The sequence below is a fragment of the Pelecanus crispus genome, chromosome 13, assembly GCF_030463565.1.
Source record: "Pelecanus crispus isolate bPelCri1 chromosome 13, bPelCri1.pri, whole genome shotgun sequence".
In the NCBI taxonomy this organism is placed as follows: Eukaryota; Metazoa; Chordata; class Aves; order Pelecaniformes; family Pelecanidae; genus Pelecanus; species Pelecanus crispus.
In genome coordinates, this window is record NC_134655.1 from 6850626 (window position 1) to 6875566 (window position 24941).

Below are 24941 nucleotides of genomic sequence, written 5' to 3' on the forward strand. Positions count from 1 at the left end.
TTCCTTTCCCTTTTCCTTTCCCTTTCTTTTCTTTTTTCTTTTTTTCTTCTTTCAAGCAAAGCAAGAATATTTCGGTGATGGTTTGCATTGTTGTGAGTCTCAGAGTCTTCCATAAGGCACTGAAGGAAAAAATACCAGTTTTTCCTATTAAAAGTACATTGCACCATCATCAATGCGTGTCATGCCTGACACCTCGGAGAGAGTATGACTGGCTCAGGTGGTCCGAATCCATGAAGTAGCCACATTCTCTGCTGCTTCTCCTCTTGCGTGCTGTCAGGGTGAGGATCTATAATAAAACCAGAAAGATTTCATCACCGCCCGGCAGCGAGGGGCAGGGAAGCACAGCCTGGGGAGAGGCACGGTCTGTGGGCGACGGGCTAACCAGGCTTTGCCAGAGTCGTTTTTCAGCAATTCAACTCTACTTGTCATGCTTTAGAAATCATGATTTCTAGTGTAGACTTTTTTGTTCTATTGTATATTTTTTTTGAGACTTCCTAAAAGCACTTACCTGACCTGATTATAGCTTAAAAAATAAAAGGGAAGAGGTCACTAGCAAGAGAGATGCGAATTCTGTAATTTTTAAAGATTTTAAAATCACAGTAATTTTTAAAGCAATTAAAAAAATACTTTTATATGTACTAAACGAGCACAATGCTGGAGAGAGGAGTCACTTCAGCACGAAGCCAGCTATCACCGGTCGTAATATAGGATGGTAGCAAGCTTACTTCTGTTCAGGGAAGAAATTTAAATCACTCATACTCTGAGACTGCCACCAGACGATGATTCAAAAGCCCTTTAGCAGCAGTCCGCTAATGCACGCAACAAAATATCACACACAGCTTAAAAAATAAGAGAGGAAGAATGAAAGAAAACCCAGAGGGTTTTAGTTCCCGGCCCGTAGCCGTACCCCTAGATTTTCACACTTTCTGTGCCGTACACGTTGTAGCCTTCTCTGTACGTAGCGTAATTCTGGGTGTTGGTGGCGGGAGCAGGTTTGAAGTTCTGCGTGTTCTTGCTGAGTTTCATTCGCTTGGACTCGGCCCGAGACTTGTAGCAGAACTCGATCAGTGCCACCATCATGGCCAGCCCGAGGCCTCCCACCAGGATATAGAAAACCCCGGCAACATTGCTCAGGCTCAGAGCGCTCGTCTTGTCCTGTGAGAAACGAGCCACGCCGTTAGTTTTGCTGCGAGGAGCAGACGGACAGACAGACAACAGGCTACTTTGCATTAATCCTAGCTGGAATAACTACGCTCATGGCGGTCGGCGTCCCGCTCACGATCAGCGCTGCCCCCCCGTCCCCGGCAGCCCGGGGCTGCGCAGCAGTGGCTGCCCTGCCTCCCACCCGACGGTGGGCGAAACCCTGGCCGAGTCCAAGGCGATGACATTTCTTTGGCCACCGACTTCCCCAGGCCTTCGGCGTCCCAGAGCGAACCTGTCTACGGCCGAGCGCCTCTGGTGGCAAAGGCACCTTGGGAAAGCTCCGGCGGGGAGAGCAGTGGCTGCGTAAACCAGCAGGTTTTACAGAAGGCCACTATAAAACCCAAAAAAGCAACCCCCAAACCACTACACATTTGGTTTTGGTGAACGTAGCTAAAATTATTGAGATGCTGCTACGCTTATCTGCCTTTTTTTCAACAGTTAGGAAAAAAAAACACCCTAGGAAGATGGTCAGTTACTTTAAGGTCAAGCAGCAGAGCCCTGAGCTAAACCAGCACCTTTGGTGACCGAGGGAGAGTCAGTTACTGAATAAACCCAGTCATCGTAACACAAAAAAATGCTGGCCAGGGTTTACTTCAGTACATGTCAGATGGGGGAGAAGGCTTGCATTTTTACAAACAGGAGTCTGCAATCAGATTAAATAGAGCTGCAACCCTTTTGCTGCTGCGCAGGCCGGCTGGCTGTGTGCAGGAATGGATGCTGGCAGGCAGGGTCCCCGGCTGGGCTGCAATGCCGTGCCGTGCCGTGCCGTGCCACGCCTTGCCACGCCTTGCCACGCCGTGCCGCGCTGTGCCGTGCCGTGCCGCGCCAGCCCAGCTGGGCGGGCAGGTGCCAGAGCAACCTGCAGCAAGGGGCTGTGCCCAGCGAAGACGCTTGCTGACAGAGCTCGGTTTACGAGTATCTCCAGGGCCAGCAAAACTTGCATATAGTCAGAGTAAAATATTACCTACCACGTTAAGTGTCTGCGTTTCACAGGCAGTTTGGCTAGATGCTGTTGTAGCAAACAGCCTGCCTTTTAAACTAAAGATATTACTCATTTACACCTCTTTTCAATTACAGTTTCCTTCTGCAGCTGCTCTGCATTCAGATGGCCCATGATCCTAAAATTTCTCTCATACAACAGCTACAGGGTTGTGCCCTAAGCAACTTCCAGTCCAGCTGAGATCAATGAATTTTTATTGTTGGCTTCGATGGAACTTGAAAGTGTCCTCCGACACCGAGAGGGTGCTTCCAAACGATAATTTTCTGTTTGAATGATTATAGAGGGCACTTCCAAAGGCACCAGGGGAGTTAGGCACTCGACTGTGACTGATTTCAGCTGGAACTGGATTTCTCCTCCTCTTGGTGCCTTTGAAAATGTCCTTTACTCCAACAACAAGCCCAGCACTTCTACAGTGGTTTTCTCCTCAATGGCTCTATAAACATTAAAAAAACCCAAAAAACCAAAAAAACTCTGTGTTTTCTTTTAACTGAATGGTGTAAGTAAATATTTCCTGCAATTTAAGTGGGCAGCTACCGGGTTGATCCACCTGTCGCCTCAGGGGTGGGATTTCCACTGGGCTCTGCAGCCGTCCTGCACGAGGAGCTGCTGGAGGCTGGCCGGCCCTGCAGCACGGCTGGTGTGGGACAGCGCAGTACAGCAGCAAAATGGTTTGTGTAATGAGTTACCAATAGTATGTCTAGATTTTTTTTTTTAATCAAACCAATTTCAAACTGAATTGGGAAATAGGGCAGGAAGGGCCTTTTTCCCTTATCACGGGTCTGTTCTGAAATCGTCCACCCTTAGCAAGCATGTGACTGTTTCCCAAACTGACATGTAGAGAACCCAAGTCACAATTTTGAAACAAAAATGTGGTTTTTTTTCAATAAAACTGAAAATAAGAGAAGATGCTGGCCTGAATAATACACATTGACTGTGCTGAAACTTGCGCATTTAAATGAAGATACCAGCTTGGGAGGCTTTGGGGGCTTCTCTTTCCATGTTTTTCTAACCAAATACTCAAATAGTAAAACATACTTACAACTACAGTCTGTTACTGCATAAAAGACAAATGCTGTCACGTTCAGAGACTTAATTAGTTTTGCTATTCTTTCAACCTTCAAAATGTAAATATCAACTTTTGAAAGTCATTCTTTGTATAAACAAACAGTGGGTCAAAATGTGATTGCTAATCAGTACAAAAAGACCTTCAGCGACTGACCTTACTTCCGGAGTCCTTGGCTCCACATTCACCCTTATCGTACCACCATTTGTTTTTCAGCTTGTCTAAGATGCCTTGTTCACTGAGTTTCAATACTGCAAGGTTTACAGGAGTTCTTCACGTGGGAAATAACATAAATAACATTATATTATGTTATTTTATGTTATTCAATCTTTAAACTACTTTAAAACTATACAAAGCGATAAAGCAGGGTTCCTGGCCACAAAGTATTTACACTGCAGGCAACTGGATCATCCCCTTAAGTTAATGCTAGCGCAACGCTATATTACCAGGTCCTGCCCATATCGCTTTGAGTAATCGGCACTCACTGTTAAATGAAGGTAGCAGAAACAAAGCAAGTCCAATTTCCCAGTTTGGTGCAATCACAGGCATTCACAGTAGCTTTACGGATTACGGTGGGTTTGATCTAGCAGGACCCCCCCCATTGCACTAACAGACAGCAAGCCCCGCAACCGAGCAATTGTGGCTTCTTAGAGTAAAACAGCGCCTGCGGCTCCAGGTCCCCGGGGAGCCCCTGCACCCGGGGGTGGGTGCGGGTGTGTGCGTGTGCCCATGCCTGCAAAGCAAAAAACCCCAGGGTGGATGTCATGGAAGGAGTTTTTGCCAGCCGTCACGGCTGTTGCCCGGCCAGCGGTGGTTTCTCCAGCTCCTGCAGTTGCCGCTGCAAGGGGCCGTGCTCGGAGGCACCGCGCGGGCGGCTGCTCTCCCCTCGAGCTGCTGCAGCCCGAACTCCGCTGGTCCAGGGAACTGCAGCAAAAAACAAGCAAATGCAGACTTTTATGAAACAAATCAGTGAACATGGAAATGCTGGCTGAAAGTGCCCAGGGTGGGAAATGTTGGCAGGATGGTGCTAATAACGCCAAGCTCACGGGTTCAATCCCTGCTCACTGCAGGGGGGTTGGGCTGGATGATCTCTCAAGGTCCCTTCCAACCCAAAGCATTCTGTGATTCTATGATTCTGTGAAGGGAGCTGCTGAATGTGGTGCTAAGAGCCCGCAAGCCCAGGGGACCTGCGCTCGCCTGTCCTGTCCCATCCCTGAGGGAAAGCAGTGCCTGAGGAGCCCTCAGCTGGGTTTTGCCATTTCCATTTCCTCCTTGTGTGATGTCTTGAGGTTCTTCCTGCCCGTTTTCATGAGACAGGCTGCCTGCATTAGGGACATCTTCAGTTCCTGCTCCTGCTTGAACATGTTTGATACCCATTCCATGGCCATGCGGGGCAGCCGGTGGGGAGGGAAGGTATGGGTCCTTCATCCTTATCCTTGACGATGCTGTGCCACTTTGCATGGGCTAACAGCAGGCAGACACAGGCACGGCTGCCCTGCAACGTGCCCCGCTGCGGGTCCATCCACGCCTGCGGTCAGCAGAGGAGACGCAGGAGCTCAGCCCACCTCCGCCCTGGGCCAGCCTCAATTCTTGCTCTCGCTGCTCCCTGCCCCTCTCCCACTCCTGCCCAAAGTGCATGACTCTCTGCAGGGCGGAAGAGACTCAGGAGAAAGAGCAGCACAACCTATACAAAACACCTTAATTACAAGCTTAATTACATGGTGGTGCTTAGGGCAATGTCCACAGGCTGGGAGGGCTCACAGCCCTCGAGCAGCAGGAGCGGCTGAGCCCTGCCATGCCTGGGGCAGGCAGATACTGGAAGAGGCAGCTGGTGAAGAAAAGCCCCGGTCCCTCATCTGCCAAGAAGCTGCATCCCAGATGGCCGTGAGACGTGTGGGCAGCTGATGCTGAAAAGGTGCTCTGTGCCCTTCGGGAGCAGAGCGGGCGTGAGGTGCCACCCTGCAGGGTGGCAACCCACGGAGCGGGGGACCGGCTGCGCTCGGCCGAGCCCAGGCACGTTGTGGGGTACCATGATCAAAATGAGCACGTGCAAGAGCTCCTGAGCTGAACGTCCCACGGGCTGCACCAACGTGACCCAGCGTGGTGTTACCGAGGCCAGCAGGGAGGGCAAAAGCAGAAAAAGCCATCGAGGTGGGGAGAACCGCTGGCCCCTGGTCCCAGCGGCAGCGATGCTGGCACTGCCTGCGCCGGTAGAGCTTCCCGGCTGGCCAGGCAGAGGCAGCACCACTCCTCTTGGTCTGCACAGGGCTCCGTTTGACACCAGCCCAGATTTTATTTTTGTAAAATGGCTATTTTTAAGCAGCAGCTGTAATCTAATTAAGTATCAATCAGGGAAGGCTGTACGCACTCAGCCGGACGCAGCCGACGGGCGGCGGGGACAAGCCGCACGAGACGGAACGTGTTTGCTGGCTCGGCTCTGGCAGCAGGCACGGAGCCCCTCCGCCGGGAGCCAGTGGCATCGTAAAAAGCCAGCTGTATTGCAGCTACGTTTGCATCCACCTACAGGTAGGGCTATAAAATATCCACAGGCTCAAAGCATGCTCCGCAGACACTGCAAACGCCCCGGCTGCCGCAGGTGATGCACCTGCCCCGTTGGTTTATGCTGATGGGGACCAGCCAGGTCCTGGCCAAGCCACCCCTGCGGACCCTCCTGGGCAGCTGTGTTGTCACAAGGTGCCCGGTGACACCCGGGCAAACACGCTACAAGAAGCCGTGCGTGACTGCAATGCAAGTCAGTGAAAGCTGAGTGCCTTTACCTACCCATTACAAGCTTCAGCAGGAGGAGTGGTGTGGATTATTGCTTAGAGAACAGTGCTCTCATTTTAAATTTCATTTAAAACCCATCCAACTTGGAGAGATTTTATGCAGTACGTCTCTCCACTTTGAAAAGCACTGTGCAGCTGAGAATACACAAATAATAGAGAGAAGGTTATAAACACCTTTTCTCCTATCCGCATATTTTATTGTGCAAATTTTCCCCTCCCCCCAGTCCTATTCCAAACACTATTTTTCATTTGCATGCCTTTATAAACCCCATATGGAATACAGAGAATTTGCATAACATCCAATACATTATAGATTAGCTTTCACAACGTGATACAGTATTGGGAAATGAGGAGGCTTAACATGCTAATTAGGGTGCTTTATTTTTTTCTAAAGCCAAGATTGCAGTTAATTGCGCACACGCAACTGCCAAAAAAAAAAAAAATAGTAGTAAACTAACATTATCTTAACTAAACAGATGGAAATTTGTCTAAACTGGGGTTTTCACTACAGTTTGTCATGGCCCTGTTTGTCAGGTGAGGTACTGCAATACCTCAGCCCAGGTAGGAAAGAGGGGATTTGGTCTGTCCGTCTGTCCCAGCACGAGGAGCAGAGTGGGACGGGCGGACAAGTGCCGAGGACCTGCTGCATGCTTCAGGCCCACCGCCCCTTCGCCGGCAGAGCCGTCCCCGTGCCGGGTGCTCCTGTGCTGGGGGGCTCTCAGCCATCCCGCCTGGCACGGGGGCTGACTGCGGCCGGCTGGGATGGGACGGGACGGGACGGGACGGTCGTGTAAGGACGGACGGGGGGAAGAAAGTCGGACATGAAGCAGTAGCGGGTCTTGTCCTCCCCTGTCCCGTCCCCCCAAGCACGCAGATGACCTGGAGGCTTGCCCGAGCGAGCTCCCGGCCTCTCTTGGCTCCGCTATTTTGCTAGCCGGGGCACCGGGATGAACGGCGCGTACCTGAGCAAAGCAGCCCTCTCGGTGTGCTAGAAAAGGCACTAATTCGTGCTTCACAGATGGAGCACGAAATGCAGCTTGTCTGATCAAAGGCCTAAGGAACAATTTTGTCTGCTTCCAAGAAATTAATCCCGAGTCCTCTTAATGCGTGAGCTGCTCACCCGTGCAGCAGGATTTGAACAACCTGATGGTGGGAGAAGGCATCACGCCTCTGCAGCCCCCCACGCTTCACCCACGGGGATGCAATATGAGCTGGTGCGGGATGGACTCTTCAGCTCCCAAATTCCCAAGTTAAGTAAATACATTGAAAAGTGAGCCTGGCTGCTGGTACATTTCCCGACTGCTCGTCGAGCCTTGTCCAATTTAATAGCCAGTCAGGCATGGCTTTGGCCGAGATCCTGATGGAGGTGCAGGACACATCTGGATAGTGGTATTTTTCTCGCTGAGCACTCAGCAGTGCACATTGAATGTGAATCCTCCGTACCGCGCCTTGGCTTGCAACTCAGCCGGTCCCAAAAAAGGCCCTCGGGCAGTGCCAGCACCGTGCCCACGCCGACAGGTGGAAGGCTACCAAGTTGCAAAGTGTTTTGTTTGCTATTACAGACGGAAGTGTAGGGCTCTTCTGGGAGCAAGGGCTGTTGGCTGTAGGAAGAGGATTTTTCAGAGCTTGCCCTGGCACTGTTTGTTTGAGGGGGGATTTTTTTAAATTGCCTTAGAGGCAGAGGAACAGAGAGACTAAATGACTCGCCTGGGTCCCACGGGAAGGCTCTGTCCCAGTCACCCACCTGCCTCCCCAGCCAGCTGCGCTGCCCCAAAAATGGCTCAGAGGATCATTTGCTCTGTTTCTGGGTCTCTCTCTCGAAAGACTTCCATTTTATCATCTTCTTCCTGGGATAATTTTGTGCTTTCCAGCTGCTTTTTTAATTAGGTTGCTGTTGTTGGGCTGTATAGGATATCCTATGAGGTCCTCGGCCCTTTCCCAGGTGGCTTCAGCTGTTTTTCCTCTGCCTTTGAAGGGATTCTTTTTCATCTCCCCCAATGTGGTTTCCAGCCCAGCTCTCTAATAGTTTAGTTGCTTTTATCAAAGTAAAATGTTCAGAGGCTTGAGAGCTTGTGCTCTCTTGTATGCCCAAGAAAACAAGCTGAGGCAATTACGATTGGGATGTCAGCATTTCAGATGTCATAAGATGATATTCTTGGGCAGAAACTTGCAGCGTTTTTTCTTCCTTGCCGTAACAGAAAGATTTTTTTTTTTGTTTGCTTGCTTGTGCTTTTCATCCAGTTGTAGTAGGTTTGGCTGATCCAGACTTAACCATGTGAGGCTGGATCTGTTGGGTAGCTTTACCAAACCCCGCTAAGATTTTTTTTGCTGACATCTACAAATGATGGGCAGACTTGAGTCTAGAAAAACGGTACCAGGTGTCTCATACTGATTAGTATTGCCCCCAATGGCAAATTAAGCCATTTGCTATGGTTGATTTATTTAAGAGAGGCACGACGTTAAGAAGATCGGTGCCCATCTATTATCACAGGCTTCACTTCATCAGAGTCTACTGCAAACATGATTTTACACCTGGGACAGAGGTGGGTTTTATTGGTGTTTCAGCAGTTTCGTTTCTCTGCTGCCCTGTTAGAAGACCCCGCTCGGGTGCTGGCAGCATTACCTTCCCCTCTTCAGCCACCAGTTATTGCTAGAAAACAAGTGGTACCAGTCTTTTTCCAAGTGCAAGATGGCACCATCTCAAAGGGAACCTCCTCTTCCCTTTGCCTTGTGGCCCTGGGGCCTCCTCCCCGCTGCATTTCAGCCCCTCTTGGCTTGGCACACCAGCCCCGAAAGTCCTGCTGCACCCCTTCGTGCTGGTGGCCCCGGGTGACAGGACGATGCTGATGGAGTGAAATGGGTTTTGAAAAACTCTGCGCACCCATTCATTAAAATCTCACCCCTGAACTAGGTCCCCAAAGCTGTGGGTTGTTTAAAAATCCTGGCCACCTCTCCCTCCAAATTCAGGAATTGCTACAGCACTTCTTTGTCATGAAGGTGATCTTGCATAAAATACAGCATTGCTTGCAGGCCAAGTATGTTCCCCACGCTGACGCATGAGATCATCTCTCAAAAGAAAGAGCTGCTATATGCTCTTGGTAGAGCATCTATTACATTTCTATTTCATTATCTATTTTCCATCCACACCATTAATATGGAAAAGAGGGAACACGATGACGCAGAGCCCATCTGCTCTCTCTTCCTACTTCTCTTCGAGACACCCTCACCCTGTCTGAGGGACTTCTTACCCTGCCTCCTCTCACCACAGCACCAGTCTGAGGTTAGCTGCAGTAATTTTTATCTCCATTGAGAAAATTGGGGGCATTATGATATTTCTTTCTGGTCAGAACGAGTTTGAAGTAGAAGAAAAGTAAATTAATCATCAAAGAAAAGTTCTTTATCAGTCCGAAATGTGAGGTGTAACTTCTGTCCCTCTCACATTATAAATCGTAACAGGTTTTTAATTTGATTAATGACCTTTTAGGTTCACTTTCATGATTTTCACCTGCACCTATATAAAGTAGGTAACCCAAAAGCAGGTATTTTTATCTGGTGCCACTCTAGCTTCTACCAGCTTAAGAAAGAGACCCAGAAGTCCCATGTACAACTGTAGAAGCTGGCCAGGTTGCTCTTTCGGCAATCTGATTCCAGTTACTGACCATCGTATGTGCCGGTGCTGCAAACAGGACACTTCCCTGAACAAGCCTGGACTGTGCAGAAGAGTCTTAGCAGCTTCTTGGAGAACTGCTGTTAGTTTATGAAAAGAACATCCTGATCTTGCCAGGAAAGGGCCGTTTTCAAGGAAGGCATGATGGGATGTACTGTTGCTAGTGGTTCTGTAGCCCAGTGTTTGGGTTGGTCCTCACAAGTCGCAGCAGGCGATATAGAGAAGAACTGATGACCACTACAGGTGAAATTTAGCAGCAAAAGTCACTTTGGGACTCAAAAATTTCACCCAATAATCCATAGACTTTCGTTGACTGTGTGTAACTGGCGTTTGAGTGGCATGAAGTCTCGGCAACACCGTAGTTATGTTTATTACTTGCAATCAATAAAGATTTAAGTGGCGATTGGAACAGCTTTGGATAATTCACATCCCATTCTATGCTCTAATGGATGTAATATAAATGTTATACCCAAAAATGATCATTGCCAAGGAGAGCAAATGAATGCGCCAGACAGCACACTGTTCCCTCAAACCAGATGAACCATTGCTCAGAATTAATTTAGAATTTTTACATGCAATCTTTCAGAAAAGGGAGCTGCAAATAAAAGGTGCAACAAGTAAAGGCTCTTTGAAGTACAAATTAAAAGGCTTCCTTGGAGTTGCGCAGGACAGGGTGGGCAGTGCATGGGCTGCACTGAATCTGTCAGGCAATGGGGCTGCCTGAGGGCTGACTGGGCACCCTTTGCCACCTGGGTTTTACAGACTACAAACTGCAGGCGCTCCTCCACCCATCATCATCTGGTTTCTGATGTTCCGTAGAGTATTTGGTGTACAGGGTACAGTGTGGCATTTTCTCAGCACTCTTCCTTGCAGCATCTTGAGAGTCCAAATGTAGCTTTTCTGGGGGTAGAGGGTGAAGAAATCACCCATGAGCTTGAAGGAAGACCAGAATAACATCAGCAGTGAGAGGTCCTCTCTGGTCTTGAAAATGTCCTTTCTCCACTCGTGCCCGGGGCTGAGGCTGAGGATAGCAGAGGACAAGCTGCAGAAGAGCTGAGCAGCACCTCAGCCTGGGGAGGGATGCCCGGCTGGCTCGGGAGGATGCCAGCCATCGGGCAAGAGCTCCAACCACCGCAGCTCCACTGCTCTTACGAGCGGTCCCCACGCAGGAGGGCTCGGTGGCTTCTGCAGCGCTACGCAGGCAGAACGTCTGCATCCCCGGCGGCAGCGGGGAGGGAGGTGTGCCAGCTCACCCAGGGACAGAGAGTTCAGTCAGTGACGAATGTAAGAAATTTAAGGCCCGTGGCAATGGGGATCTTCCTCACAAGGCAGACGGACTCTGGCTCCAAATGTATGGTAAACATGGCCAACAGGAGCCCCATCCATCGCAAACAGGTCTGGCTAGAAGGCCAAAGACACGAGTTCCCAATGTGCTTAATACCACATTTGCCACAATGTGAAATCCTGCGTGGCCACTAACATGCCCTTTTTAATTTTTTTTTTCCCATCAGTACAACATCAGATGCCAAATAATCCTGGTTGGAGAAGCGCTGTGGAAATGCAGGCGCGCATCGCTAGGGATGCGGTATTTACAGCAAAGCTGTTTGTGTTTTAATGTACTCTGACAGTGGCCATTTGGGTACATCGGGGGAGGCAAAATCACAGCGCCAAAGGCACCCCTGGGCTCCGGCTGTGTCACACCGCACGGGCGCAGAACAGCTGTAAATCTGGTCTAGTATCTGGCTAGGCCAGGTTTATTGCTGATTTGTGGGATCAGAGCAACAAAAAGCCACAGGAGGTTTCTGGCAAATCTGGCCCTCTGAAGATTGCAAGATTAATGAAGCGTGACGTCCTCCCTCCGAGTCAGCCTGCGACCCTTGCCGAGCCGCGCGGTCAGACCAAGAGCTGCATCCCCTGCAAAGGGCTCTTCACCCTCCTGTCCAAATCCCAGTGACATGAATGAGGCGAAAGTCCGTGGTGGTACCAGGTTTTGGTTAGTGCATTATAAAGTGGTTTTTTGACTTATTTTTAATCCCTGTTATTTTTACCTAATCCCTTTAATTTAGGAATCTGACATATTTAGAGCACTCTCACTTCTACAGCAGGAATTTTCCTCTTGTTTCTTATGACTGTTTTTCTCTTGTTTCTTATGACCAAAGCTGTCCTTGCTGGCTGGGGCATCTGTGGGATTGCTAACGTTGGCACAACCCAACCAACAAAGTTGTAACATCAAAGAGTTTAGACATCAAATGTTTGGGTTTCTAAAACCCACTTCATAGTGTCAGAGGAAACACAAGTGGACTAAGGCACTAAGAAACCTGCACGTTCTTAATTCAAAACGCTTCCTAAAATCCTCTAGGGTAAAACTACTGAAAACACTGAATTAATTGTTCCTGTTGGCATCACTGGCAAATCTCCGCTAACTGCAGGGGAAGCGCAGTGTAAAGCTTGTTGCAGACATGTGGGAAGTGTCACCTTTACCATGCTTCGAGAGGTAAATATCTGAAGAGGACAGGGAGAACCACCCTGAATGACTGCACCATTGCTTTGCACCGAGATTTCAGCCCCACGCATCCAGCACCGCAGAGAAACGCCTCAAAGCCACGCATCCCCGAGCCGGCCCGCGCGGGCACATGGCAGCACAAATGCAGAAATCAAGCCTGGGCACTCTGCTTAATTTGACAGGATACCATGAGAATCTCACTAACAACCATCTTGGTATCATTAAAATACAAAGATAGAAACAATCCAGGAAGAGATACCAAATCCAGCATTACTCTCTAGAGGGCATTGCTTGATGTTAAAGACCCAGCTAAATCAAATAAGGCACTTTAGTCCCCCAAGCTCTATAAATCCCAGTCTGATCTGTAACTATTCAATGGACTTTTTGTCAGATCTTGTTACTGAAATAACTTCTGACTAGATACAAAACCTGCGGGTGAATGCATTGTCCAAGTGCTCTGCTCTTTCCGAGATCAGATCTATCTGCCTGTCATAATTTACCAGTTTAGCAATGTCTCTGTGCCACAACTTCATGTTTTGCTATGCACCCATACGTGAGGGATGGGGAAGATTTCGGATGGAGATGGGCTCATTATTAATACCCACTATGTTCGTTTCAAGACTAGAGTTACCTGGTACTTCAAGCAGGAGTGAACAGAGCCCTGAAAATATGGGCATAAAAACATATGGCCACTCACTGTTCCTATTTGTTACCTGCTGTCTCAAAAAGTGATCTTCTGTATTTCACGCTGAACATTTAATATTCATGGAAAAAGCACCAGGCATTTCTTGGTTGCTCTTTGCTACCACTTCAGACCTGCACCATTTTTTCCCTGCCCTGTGTTACCAGCAGTTGCACATCTGCAAGATCTAACATTTCAGGGAGTGAAATGCTTTATGGGTGGGCAGAGGAAGGGATAAAAGTGAAAGCCATCTAGTCCGAAAAGACAAAGAGCCTTCAAAATTAAAAGATTAAAACTTGGCACCTCAAGCCCCATATGTCCCCCAGCCACCTAAGAAATACTCTGCGTGTTGATGGCTGGGATAGTGCTCGGAGGCATTGGGCACAGCAATAAATCCCCTGGCAGAAGGACGTTGTTCTTCCTCAACAGCAGAGCCTGAAATGGTTCCCGTTGCTCAAGGCGCTGTGGGCTCACCGTGGCCATCACCAACAGCGGGGCTGGGCCCCTCCTTCAGGAGGTCCCTGCACGTTGCCTCTTTGGTGCCTTTTGGTACTGAACGGTGTCATGGGATGACAACAATCTTATCTATCAAAGAGCACACAAAGTCGTTTTCAAAATTTGTTTATGCTGTGATATTGCCAGCAACAGAGCCAGCAACTGTGGGAGATGGAGACAAGCGGTGGCTTCTCCTGCCATGCCGACATGGTGTGTCAGCCTGCGAGGACTGCTTCTGTTCAAGGGGCATTAGTGTGCACAGGCACACTGGCTTTCAGCTCTGCTCTGATGGCAAATGCCTGTAAACGAGAGGCTTTGCAAGGGCTGCTGAACACAGGTTTTGCAATGGCCATTTGAACGCTATGCAAATGATCTGTCAGGGGATGGGGTTTTTTAATTACTGCTGAGTAGTCAGTAGCTGCAATAGTTCTCCATAACAGAACTTTGTTCTAGTCTCCATTACTGTGTTTTTCCATAAATAGTGTTCTTTTGGTCAATTCAAGGTTTCTTGCCTTTTGTTTTTTAGAGGCAGGTTGGAGCAACCACTGTATCCTTGTGGAATCTGTGGGGTTCTTCCTTGCAGTAACTAGGTATGCATTTTCAATTCAGGTGTTTTAACTGATGCTGTATTTGCTGCAACGTGGAAGATGCACGATGCCACTCTAACACCTATGCACACTCTGAATACACCTGCGTGGAGCCACATGTGTTACCAGCTGAGACTGCAAGTTCGTCCGCTCTTTGCAGAGAGTTTGCAGCGAGTTTGCAGCCTGTGTTTGGGAGCAGCAACTGTCTCTAGGAAAGTGTATTTGTATGTTTCATAAATGTAGCTCAAACAAATTAAACTCTGTACTAACAGGATCATCATTTAATAGAAGTGCCAAGTGCTAATGCAATAATACATGCCTATTGGATTAGGAAACGCAAGCCATAACAAGTCATTGTAGTTCATTTACAGCAGCGCCCGAGACTCGGGGTACAGATGTGGCAAGGGGATGGGAGGAAGAGCTACCCCAACAGGGAGGCAGAATAAGGGAGGGCAGCTGCTTAATGTCACGCTCAAACCTACAACGCCTGAAACGGCAACACGGATCTTTCCTGTCATTGCCTGGACCCCTTCTAACCTGGATGGATATGAGCAAGAGACTCAACTTACCTTGCGTGCAGGCTATCCCCTCACCTTCTCTTTCTCTTGCCTCTAGACACATCCATTTTCCCCCCCGTCTTCTATGATTTATTTTCCTCTTGGGACGGCTTCTTCAGTGACTCCTGCCCTCGGGCTCCTCAGCAGGCTGCAGGTGGGCGCTGCTTAGTCCAAAGGCTACACAAGACATTCAAAGAACAGCTACGTCGCTTGTGTAAAGCTAGAGGTGTCCGACCCATGATTACAGTGCCGGCGAGCGCAGAGCAATCCACCAGAGCAGCACAAGTGCCTGCGTCCACGTGAGCTCAATGCTGAAACATTAGAATTACTTTGAAGAAGAAGAAGAAAGGCATTTACTTTTCCCTTTGTATGTCAAGTGACAGCAGTTACCATTAAAGAGGAAACAGCCAAGCCCAGACCCCCAGGGAGATGTTCAAGGGAAGGGCCCTGCTCCTGCTGCTGGGAGCCCCACTTTGAGCTGCTGGTTTTCCTGTTTCCTTTTTCCAGTCCCAAGGAGCTTTGCCTTGGCTTTTCCCATACTGATGCTTACAGTGCAGGATAAATGACTCATGCAAGCAATTTATGGAAATTAACTGCGAAGCACCACAGGTATTACCAAAATGAGCGCATGAGTCACAAGTCTTTCTCTAAGATTTCTTGCGGCCATAAAGGCAGGACACAGTGTCATTGCACGAGGCCCGGCTCTGCCGCGGTTAACACTGCACAAGCACGTTTCCTTGCACACTCAGGTCCAGCTTCGTCAAGGCAGCAAAGCTAGTCCTCGCAATGCTCAAGGTTATACAGGCAAACCAAAATGGTTCCCAGTTCTTAAATGCCAGCCCTGACTCCACCAGCTCCTTCCCAGCCTGGGCAACCTGCTCGTCCCAAATTCCCGTCCCAAGTCTCCTAGTTACATTCCCAGGAAAATACCCTCAAACAATCTGCACAACAGCCCAGACATTTCTGCAAACCAGAGCAGGCTCTCTGCCCTTCCTGGCAATGCTCTATGTGGGGATGCTCCAATGAACTCCTAGAGCATTAAGACTTCATTATTGGCACAAAACACACACAGTATTATTTCCTAATATGCTATTAAGTAATAGCTGTAAATTAAACAAATATTTTGATGTCTTCCTTTTAAAGTCTTACTTTGCTTTGTCACTAATTTGCAGAATACAGTAATTTCATACTACTTCCCTAGCTCTGAGCACGAATTAGCTCTGTGCTACTATCACCGGCCATTTTATCTTTTTCCAGCTCATAAGCCAGGCCTATAGAACGGGTGGCAAGTAAATTCATGCTGATGAACATAATTTCAAACAAATTGCTCAAATAAATTGTGCTGCATCTTTTTAAGATAGCCATTTCCCCACATATTCTCTTTAAAGCACGACATGTTTGGCAATGGTGCTCTTTAGATGTCAGGTATCATCTAAAATAATGCATAACAGATTTCTTCTAAAAATACGCCACTTAAAAAAATATTATGCCGCAAATGCTAACGGCTGTGATGAAAATGTATCAAAACAAAATAGCACAGAGAAATGGGGGAATGAATCCCATCTGCTAATGGCCACACTCACAGCTCAGAAGGGCTTGGGAATGTGATGCTTTATGGAGCATGGCTCTGAGGGCAGAACTCAACTAGCAGGCCGGAAAAGTAATCTTACGATTAAAAAGAAACAACTGAAAAATGTAGTAGTATTACATCCCATGTCATTTCACAGAGGTACTCCAAAAGAGATATCAGCCTAAAAAAGAAGGTATTAAAGAAATTAAGTCAAATAATTAGCAAGGAATCGTGGCATGTGAAGCTGGTGAGATGCTGCATTCAAACAACCTCCTGTGTTGGTTGTCATTAAATGTTACCGTGAAGGTATAAGAATACAAGAAACGTATCAACAGCGGAACTATAGAAATTTATCTTAGCAGAAAATTGTTCCTATGCAACTGAATAATTAGTTTCACTTAAGTCACTCAGCCTGCTACCGCCGTCTGCATCCCCTTTTGTCTATTTCTTGTTAAATTCCTATTCAGCCATTACTCAGCTCTGAGATGATAGGATTGTATAATAAACAAAATAATTAGTTTCCAAACTCGTAATACGCTGTAACATATTTCCTGGAATATGGGTTTTTTTATAACTGCTATTTTGCATTCTCTCACGATTGAGAACTCATCTCACATGTATAAGAGAATTTGAAGACAGTACAATTTTGCCAGGAATCCAACGGATGACACTAAATTCACTCTCATTTAGGAGAGCTAAGTGAACAAATTTTGATGTGTGTACCAGAATGTCTGCGCCAGCCAAGTCAGCCCACACGTATTGACATGCATTACAGACAAATTACACATGGATGGAGCACGTTCCCCTTCAGACTTCTTAAATAAGGACCGCTACCGAAATGGGGTAACTCCCTTTGCCAGGGCAGTACGGACAGCCAAGATACTGCAGCGAAGACTGGCACCCTCTGCTCCACACCAGCGCTGGCATATACTGGTAGCACTGAAAATGAGACATATGTCAGCTGAGGCCTTTAAAACAATCTCATTAAAACAGCACAATCTCTTTAGTCTTAAATTACAAGCGGACCCCAGGAGCATGGGATGCTTACAGGACTAACCTGACAGTCTGTGCAACTGAATAGATTAAAAAACTTGCAGAAAGTCAATTGAGTATCTTTTCTTTCTCCCCACTATAAGACTCAAAATGCTGGTGAAATTTGAAGTCACTGTTTAATTTTCCAATGGCGATGAAGATGTAACAAGAGGTGAACTCACAACTCAGGATCATTTGTCTCCGAGCACAGGCGAACCGCATGCTAAACCGCAGGGAGGACGAGCATGGGAGGGCATTTTCTGGGTGATGGGGTCCTCTGCGGGACAACGATGGGCACTGGCACAAGCAAACAGGCTGCATACTTACCTCTGGCTTTCAGCGTGAGCTAGAATATCAGATTGCACAGAGGAATTCAGCTTAAGAAACGGGCACCATCCGTCTGCAACGACCCACAGCTATACGCAGCTTGTTGGCAGTAGGTAGGAAGCGGCCGATTACAAACTCGGGGCGGCGATTTCCCAAGCCTGGGTCTCTACTGGCGAAGCTAAGAGAGGTGGTCTGTCAGCTCAGCCGGTAGAGAGAGCTGCCCCGAGTGAGCAATGGCCCCCGTGCTGCCCTGCGTGACGGGGTGCAAGGTCTGCGTCTCCACCTGAGGCGCCTTCACCACCCATCCTCTCCGATTCCCCCCAGCTACCACCTCCTCTAAGGGAAAAGGCAAAAAATGAACAGTTTTGAAGTGACTCCTCTGAAGCGCTCTACAAATGAAGCCGTGTTTGTATACACAATCAACCGGAGCGATGGGATGAGATGACGAGGGCAACTCAGGCTTCTGGCGGGAGGATGGAGAGGAGGAGAGAGGCCAGCGAGACTGTCGGGGCCACGGCGCCCGGCGGGCAGCACCGGTGCTCGCCTTCCCCGAGAGGGCAGGGGGGCTCCCGCGGGGCTGGGGCACAGCCCGCGCTCGGCGTCAGGGGCCGGCGATGGGGTTGCACGCTGCCGGGAAGGCATCTGCCTGCCTGCTGCAACGCTGCGGCATCGCAGCCTGCAGCGCTCGGTGCCTACAAAATGCTTCCTCAAAAGAAAAGCCGCTTTGTGACAAAAAAGCCCTTTGATTTACAACATCTCGAGAAACAACAACTAACCCCTTCCCCACCTCCCCTAGCGTAGTCTTCTACAGGAGGTCTTCTCCGACCCATGTCCTCCTCCCTGAGGACTTCTGCCAGCTGAGCTGTGCCCCGGTCTGCAGCTCAAACAAACAAGTAGTCCTTCAGCACAGCGTGTTACGACAAACTGCGGAGAGACAGCGCTCTGTGATTTACGGATTAAACCAGCAAAATGCGTGCCATCGTGTCTGCTCCCCTTCCCTCTTCACCGGAGACCTACCCATGGTATCACAGCACGGCTGACATTCACTGGCCAGGGCCAAGGGCTTGCTAATGGATGGTATCGCTCTTTGGAAAAGCTCTTTCAGCACAAGCAAAAATAGGACGGCCCTGCCCTAATTATGACCATTTTAAAAATCCTTTTTAGTTTGCTTAGGGCTCTAAGCATTAGTTGGCTGGGTTTAATTCAATGAACTTGAAGCGATGAAGTTCATTGAAGCTGGTTTGTACAAAGAGTTTTCTTTCATGGAGGCAGCATTAGACAATGCAGTGCTGCATCCCAGGAGAATATTAAACATTTAATATACTGGCAAGTATAACGCTATATAAAAACGTTGCATGAAGGATGAGCAGCAGAGCTAAAAAGCATAAAAAAGCTTGTGCTCGTCTCCAGGCTACTGCTGAGCACTGCGGACCTCCAGTTACTGAACAAACCTGAATTCGAGAGCTTTTCCTTCATTTATTATTACACAGTGGCTTTTGCTAACATCAAGAGATGAGTAGCTGAGCAATTTGCTATGTAGCCAACTGTAAGCAACTATTCTTAATAGAATGCAGCAGTAATTTGCAGTAATTGTCCAAAACTGCAGTTTACTGAAAATACTGTTATTATTGATTTTGGACCAAAGCTGAAGCGTTTTTATAAGAGAGATTAGGAGTTACTGTTCCCTAAGGAACTGGTTTTACTAGCTGTAGGAGAGTGTCACTACAAAAATTAATCTCCGTATTTTTCAGTGTAACAATGTATTTTAAATTAATTTTCTTGGTAATTCCTGTACCCATGGTGACCAATAGTACCCAGCCTACCCTAGCTACAGCTTCCCCTCCCCAGGTTAAAGACTGCAGAAACGGCCAGTTTTACAGGGTAAGGTTGGCAATATGAAGGCACACTAGTTAATTTTTGCAATACACGAGCTCATTAAAGCAACTTGGAGAGTCTCGCTACTGTACAGGCTGCCTGAAAGACTGGGGGAAGCCTCAGCTCAGCAGAAGGCAGTGACAGCTTTGCCGCTGCTGTCACCGGAGCTAGGGTTTTAATCCACATCTGCATCAAAAGCACAGCAAACACAGACGCAGTGCTCCTGCACAGGTGCGTGCAGAAGACTGCTCAGTGGTGTACAAAAGGTGACATTTGAATATTCTAGGCCAAACTACCAAAACCTCTTTCCTTAAGATTCATTTCCAGTTTAGTGCATCAATACACTTCCCTGTTGCAAGCAACGTAGCTCTCATTTCAGCTTCGCCTATCGCAAGCTCTGGCTCCTTACACGTTACCGTTATTGCTATTGTTTTACCATTAACGGGTGACTACCACCTCCGTGTAACGCTGTGTCTCTGCTATCCTTGCCTAACTCTTCTCTCCTTAGCCCACGCTGTGATTAGATGAGCAGCCACCCTTTCCTTCCCGGAGCCACAGACCCACCCAAAGTTCTTCTCTGGAGACCAGCCTTCCTCCCAGAGGCTCTGGCAGCACCCCTTCAGGCCAGCAAAGCAGCGCGTGCTGGTGCTGGTTTGCTTGCCCCCTCCCCAAAAAAGCGAAGGAGAAGGGAGCCCCCTCGCCTCCAGGCCTGCGCTGGCACAGCTGATCCAGGTGAAAAAAGCCTCTCAAGCCCCACTCTGCATCGCAGCTAAATCACGGAGAAGGACGGAAGCCTCGTCCTCAGGGGTTAGTACGGCGGCCAGACGTGATGCCTGGTTTCTTGTACGGTTACAAGTATTGATTCACTCTGCGTAGGTCCCACCAATACTGGACTTTCTATCTGTTAGCCAAATAAGGTTTCCAAGCTTGACCAAGCCTGCTGACGATATTAAATAAGACCGTTTCTTTGAAAGAGCTACTGGGCAAGCAAATGTTTTTTGGTTTTTTTTTTTTTTTTTTCCCCACCAGAATTATTCAAATGGTTTTAATCCGTGTCCTTTTTTGGTTTTGGTTTTCTTTTTTTCCTTGCGAAGTGAAATAACAGCCTTGCCGATTACTCTTTGCTAAGGTACCCGATTGTGGTGACATTGAGGCTGACCTTGGAGTCACCTCCCCCGCTGCCGCACTCTCCTTTGTCGTACCACCATTTGTTTTTCAATTTGTCCAAGAGGCCTTGCTCATTCAGTTTTAATACTGCCAGGTTAACAGCATTTCTTGAAACGATAAAACATAACTTGTAAGAAAAAATGCACAAATGCTTAGGAAATCGTAACGTATAAAAAAAGGAGCACAAGAGGACAAATTGGCTAAAATTTCACAGAACGTGGAGCTATCAAAATGTCTGTACAGCAAATACAGGGTTAAATATTGGAAGGTGGCATGGAGGATAACATTTGCTCAAAACTGAAGTGTGCGGGATGGGGAAATCGTCTTTGAGAAAAAAAGTAACAAGAACACCACATCATGCAGTTAACATTCGTCACATATGGCAGGTTAACTCGGCTTTTACCATTTAAATTGAAAAAGCCATTGAACTGTAAAATTAAAACAGCAACAAACAATCAGAAAGGACAACACGAAGAGAACACTAAAAAAATGGATGCATTAAATAAACGAAACCATAATTTACCGTCTTATTTAACTCCATGGAATATTGAAGATTTTAAACTTTAAAGTTACCTCAAAATCCACAAGAAAGAAAATGACAACACAATACATCAGGGTAGGTGGAATACTATAACAACATGGATATTGTTATATTATTCCACCCACCTTAATGCTGAGCCTTTGGGGGTTGCTACACCATAGCCCTTGGAATCCAGGTTGCCGCCAACTTTCATGGTGTCGCAGGGCTTGCGCTGCTCGATGTACTCGTTCATCGTCGACTCCAGCAGGAAGGCAAACTTCCCCTTCGACTTCCGCACCCTCGCCACCCCGTCCGCCGTCGTTTTGGTGAACACTGAGGGCTCGGCCGACTTCATGTACGACCACATTTTCTCGTAGACGGCTATTTTTGACCTCTGGGAGAGACGAAAGGAGGGAAATGAAGAGCCATGTTGGCAAGAGCACAAGACTGAGCTCCTTGGGCTTAGTCAGCTTAGAGGTGTAATTAATACCCTGTAACTGATTAAGGCTAACAAACAAAAAAGTCAAGGTAGCTCGGAGAGAGACACACTGCCCCCTGAACAATGGCCAAACCATAAAATGGTTGGGGAGGGGGAAACATATCTCAGACATTTATTCTGCTAATTGCCATGTAATTGGCAGCCTGGCAGTCAGAATGAGAAATGGTGCGTGCCCGTCCCAGCGCCTCGGCTCCTGCTCTGCGGTGGGTTTATCTGCCTGCATGCTGCTCTGCCGCTGAGCCAGCGGGAGGATGCTAAATCCTAGCTCATCCATCATGGCCAACAGATGCAAAAGAAGCCTCTCCTCTTCGCACAAATCCTCAGCATTGGGTTTTGTGCTAACTCGCAGCTAGGAAACACCGACCATTTGCTTATTACAAGCTCCCAGCAAGGCAGGAGTCTGCTTTTCACAGTGGCGATGGCAGGTCTATGATACAGGAGACCAGGACAGCTCTAGTGGCTTTTAATACTGATGCTCATACGAGGGATGTAAACAGTAATTACAAAATCCTTTATGAATCAATAGTCAAACTTTCAAAATTCATTTTCACGTTTTCCTAAAAGACAGCAAACACAAATATTAGCAATAAGCTGAAAAAATTGCTGGTTAACTGCTTGCGTGTCATGTATATATATATTTTTCCCCGTTTTCCTCATTTTGAGACTGAGCCAATCCTAACAGCCTCTAGCTCAGCATACAGGTTTTGTAAACCTGGAAATGTTGAGAAATGTTGAGAAATGTTGAGAAATGTTGAGAAATGTGTTCCCTTTCTCCCTTGTCCCCACCAGTAACATTTAAACCACGCTCAGATCTTAAAGCCACCTCCAGACTCTTAAGCATTCGTATCCTGGACTACCGGTTAAACTTTCCTGCTTGGTTGACAGAAGGCAGTAATGCCAACCACATTTCTCTAAAGTCCCAATCCAAAGGATTTATATAAGGCTTTCGGTCCAAGCTGTGGGTATCTCGAATTTATGCCTCCTACTCCTTGCCAGTTTCCTGTCCACAGCTTTCCTTGCAGAATGGGAATGAGGCAGGCAGTAGCTAAATCTAGTCCAAATTTAACAAACTTGTGGCAGAAGACTGTTAATGTCCATCAGCTTGATGATCGAGACATGTTTCCTCATTCAGGACAATTCAATGTTTTGAATAATGTAATGCTCAACAACCAGCCTCCAAACATTTCACAGGGATTAAGCCCTGCCTTCGCTGTTCTTCAGATTAATGTGCTCAGGTACTGTCGCTATGAGGGATGGAGAGGAGCACGGATGGCAAGGTTTTATTTTAGTTATCCTTCCTGATGAGCTGAAAAACAACTGAAAACGCAAACCAATTAAGATCAGCCCAATCGACAATAGGAAATCAGAGACAATACAGTGCAGCTTCGTTAGGAGCTGGCTGGGTGGTGGGGTGTGAGAAACAAGCAAGAGGGATTTCAGCCGAGAGCATTTCTCGGCTCAAGACGGGCTGTACGGCTTCGTTTGTCCAGCATGAGGAGTGAAGAAGCGGTGGGAGGAGCGGGGATATAAATGGGGCCTGAAATGGTCCTTACACAGGTAAAAGAAGGAACCAGGGGATTTGCCTGGCTTCCCCCTGCAACGGCAAACCCCGAAGAACCTGAGATGCGGACAGCGGCTCTGCAGCCGCAGGCGGCAGCGTGGCAGCCCGGCTTCTGGCGTGGAGCCTGGGCTCGCTGCCCCGTGCCCGCGCCGCACGGCGCTGCCTCGCTGCCTCGGCCAGCCTCGGACCCTTGGGTTTGGACAGGGGCAGCGCTGAGCCCCAGCCGCCGGCGGGACCGTGGGTCCTGCCCAAGCAGGGACGTCTCACCGGGGCTCTCCGTCAGGCACCCGCGGGCCAGCAGCTAAAACACGCTCCTAGCTGCTTTATCACCGATATCCTGAGGCGCCCTCTCCCAGCACACCAGCCTGCGTCTCCCGCTTTTCCAACAACCCCCTCGAAGCACGTGGGCATTTTCACACCTCCGACCCTGCCGGGAGCTGCCCAGGGCGCAGCACTGCTCCCAGGCACCTGCCGGAGGGGCCGCGGGGACCCCGGGGCTACCAGAGGTGCCGGGAGGCGGTGGCCGTCACCGGCTCAGCAGCTGCCACCGTCGCCGTGCCCTGCGGGCAGCACGGCCCCCGTGGCAGCCGTGTCACCTGCACACGTGGCAGCGCGGGCAGCGCGGGCAGCGCGCCACGGGCCAAGGCACGGCACTGCCCACGGCCGACCTGCCTGCTCTTCTCGTGCAGAAGGTAACAGAAACAGCCTGGCTGGCCAGCGCAGGGACTGCCTGAGCAATGGCAGTTCTGGCGTGTCCTAGTTTCAAGGTGCTTGTCCTTACAACCTTCATCTTCTTTTAACATAAATAATACAAACGCACCTGCCATTTGTATTTGCAAATGGGCATCTAAGGGACAAAAGGAAGGTAAAAATAGAGCTTTACTCTTTCTCTTTATATCTCTCGGCGAGCTAAAGTGGTTAGCCTTCAAAAATTGTGCATGCACTACGTTTGCTTTTGCTTGTTTTCCTCTGCAGAGTGTGCCTTTAATTACACAGATAAACCAGAATTTCTTTTCCTTTTCATCTTCTAACTCACACCGGAACATCTGTCTTTAATAAGTTCCCTCATACTCTTTCCAGCTGGCCTGACTACCTAAAAGCAATTGCCAATACATCTGTGCATTGTTAATAATAACAGTTATCTGGTGAGTGCCAACAGCACGCTCAGGGCTGCAAATGGTCCAAACAAAGCACTCTCCCCGCTCCAAGGGCAAAGGGTGAATATCATCATTCATGCTTCAAAAAACCAAATTCGACTCAAAAACGGATTTCTTTTCAACTTTAACAAATAACCTGAGCTTTACAGTTTGCGCCCTTCATTTAATTCTTTTGGATGATGCGGTTAATAAAAATCAGCGCATTTCTATATGATCATTGCCCACCTCTTCTTCTGCCAAGTGGGATTTTCATAATAACTTGTTATTATCAAATTAACTAAATCAGTATAGCAATCTGATCTAGTGGACGTAGACAAGAACACAAGTGAGAAATGAACACAGCAGGTATCGACTGGGAAATAATAAAATGCATCGGGCACACGTTGGTTGCAGAGCGGCCTGAGCCTGGCAGGGGGAGCCCGGGACACCCACGGATGTTCAGGAGTGGGGACCAGGGAGGTGACGGGCTCCAGCCACTGCGTGCTGCTCGGGTAGCGCTGCTCTTTGCAGCCGTTCCCCTAAACTCATCCTGAGGCCTAAATAATGATTTATGATGAGCGCCTCAGAGAAAGGGACGGTGCCACCAGAGGAGCGGTGAAACCTGCAAACCCGCGCAGAAGTGCTGGAGGGCGTTTTCTGCCCCAGGAGCCATATTTTACACCTGCTCAATGACGTGGAACAACCAGGTGC

General features: G+C 48.3%; 1 protein-coding gene across 1 annotated transcript in view; it reads right to left on the reverse strand.

Moving 5' to 3' along the window:
• Positions 1-254: 254 nt before the first annotated feature.
• GRIA3 (glutamate ionotropic receptor AMPA type subunit 3) overlaps positions 255-24941 on the reverse strand; it is a 156739-nt gene continuing 132052 nt past the window's right edge. The window contains exons 13-16 of the mRNA XM_075720585.1: positions 21181-21428; positions 20507-20621; positions 908-1155; positions 255-286 (exon numbers count right to left, since the gene is read on the reverse strand). Coding sequence (XP_075576700.1) covers positions 910-1155; positions 20507-20621; positions 21181-21428 — 609 coding nt within the window. The 3' untranslated portion in view covers positions 255-286; positions 908-909. The remainder of the gene's footprint in view (positions 287-907; positions 1156-20506; positions 20622-21180; positions 21429-24941) is intronic.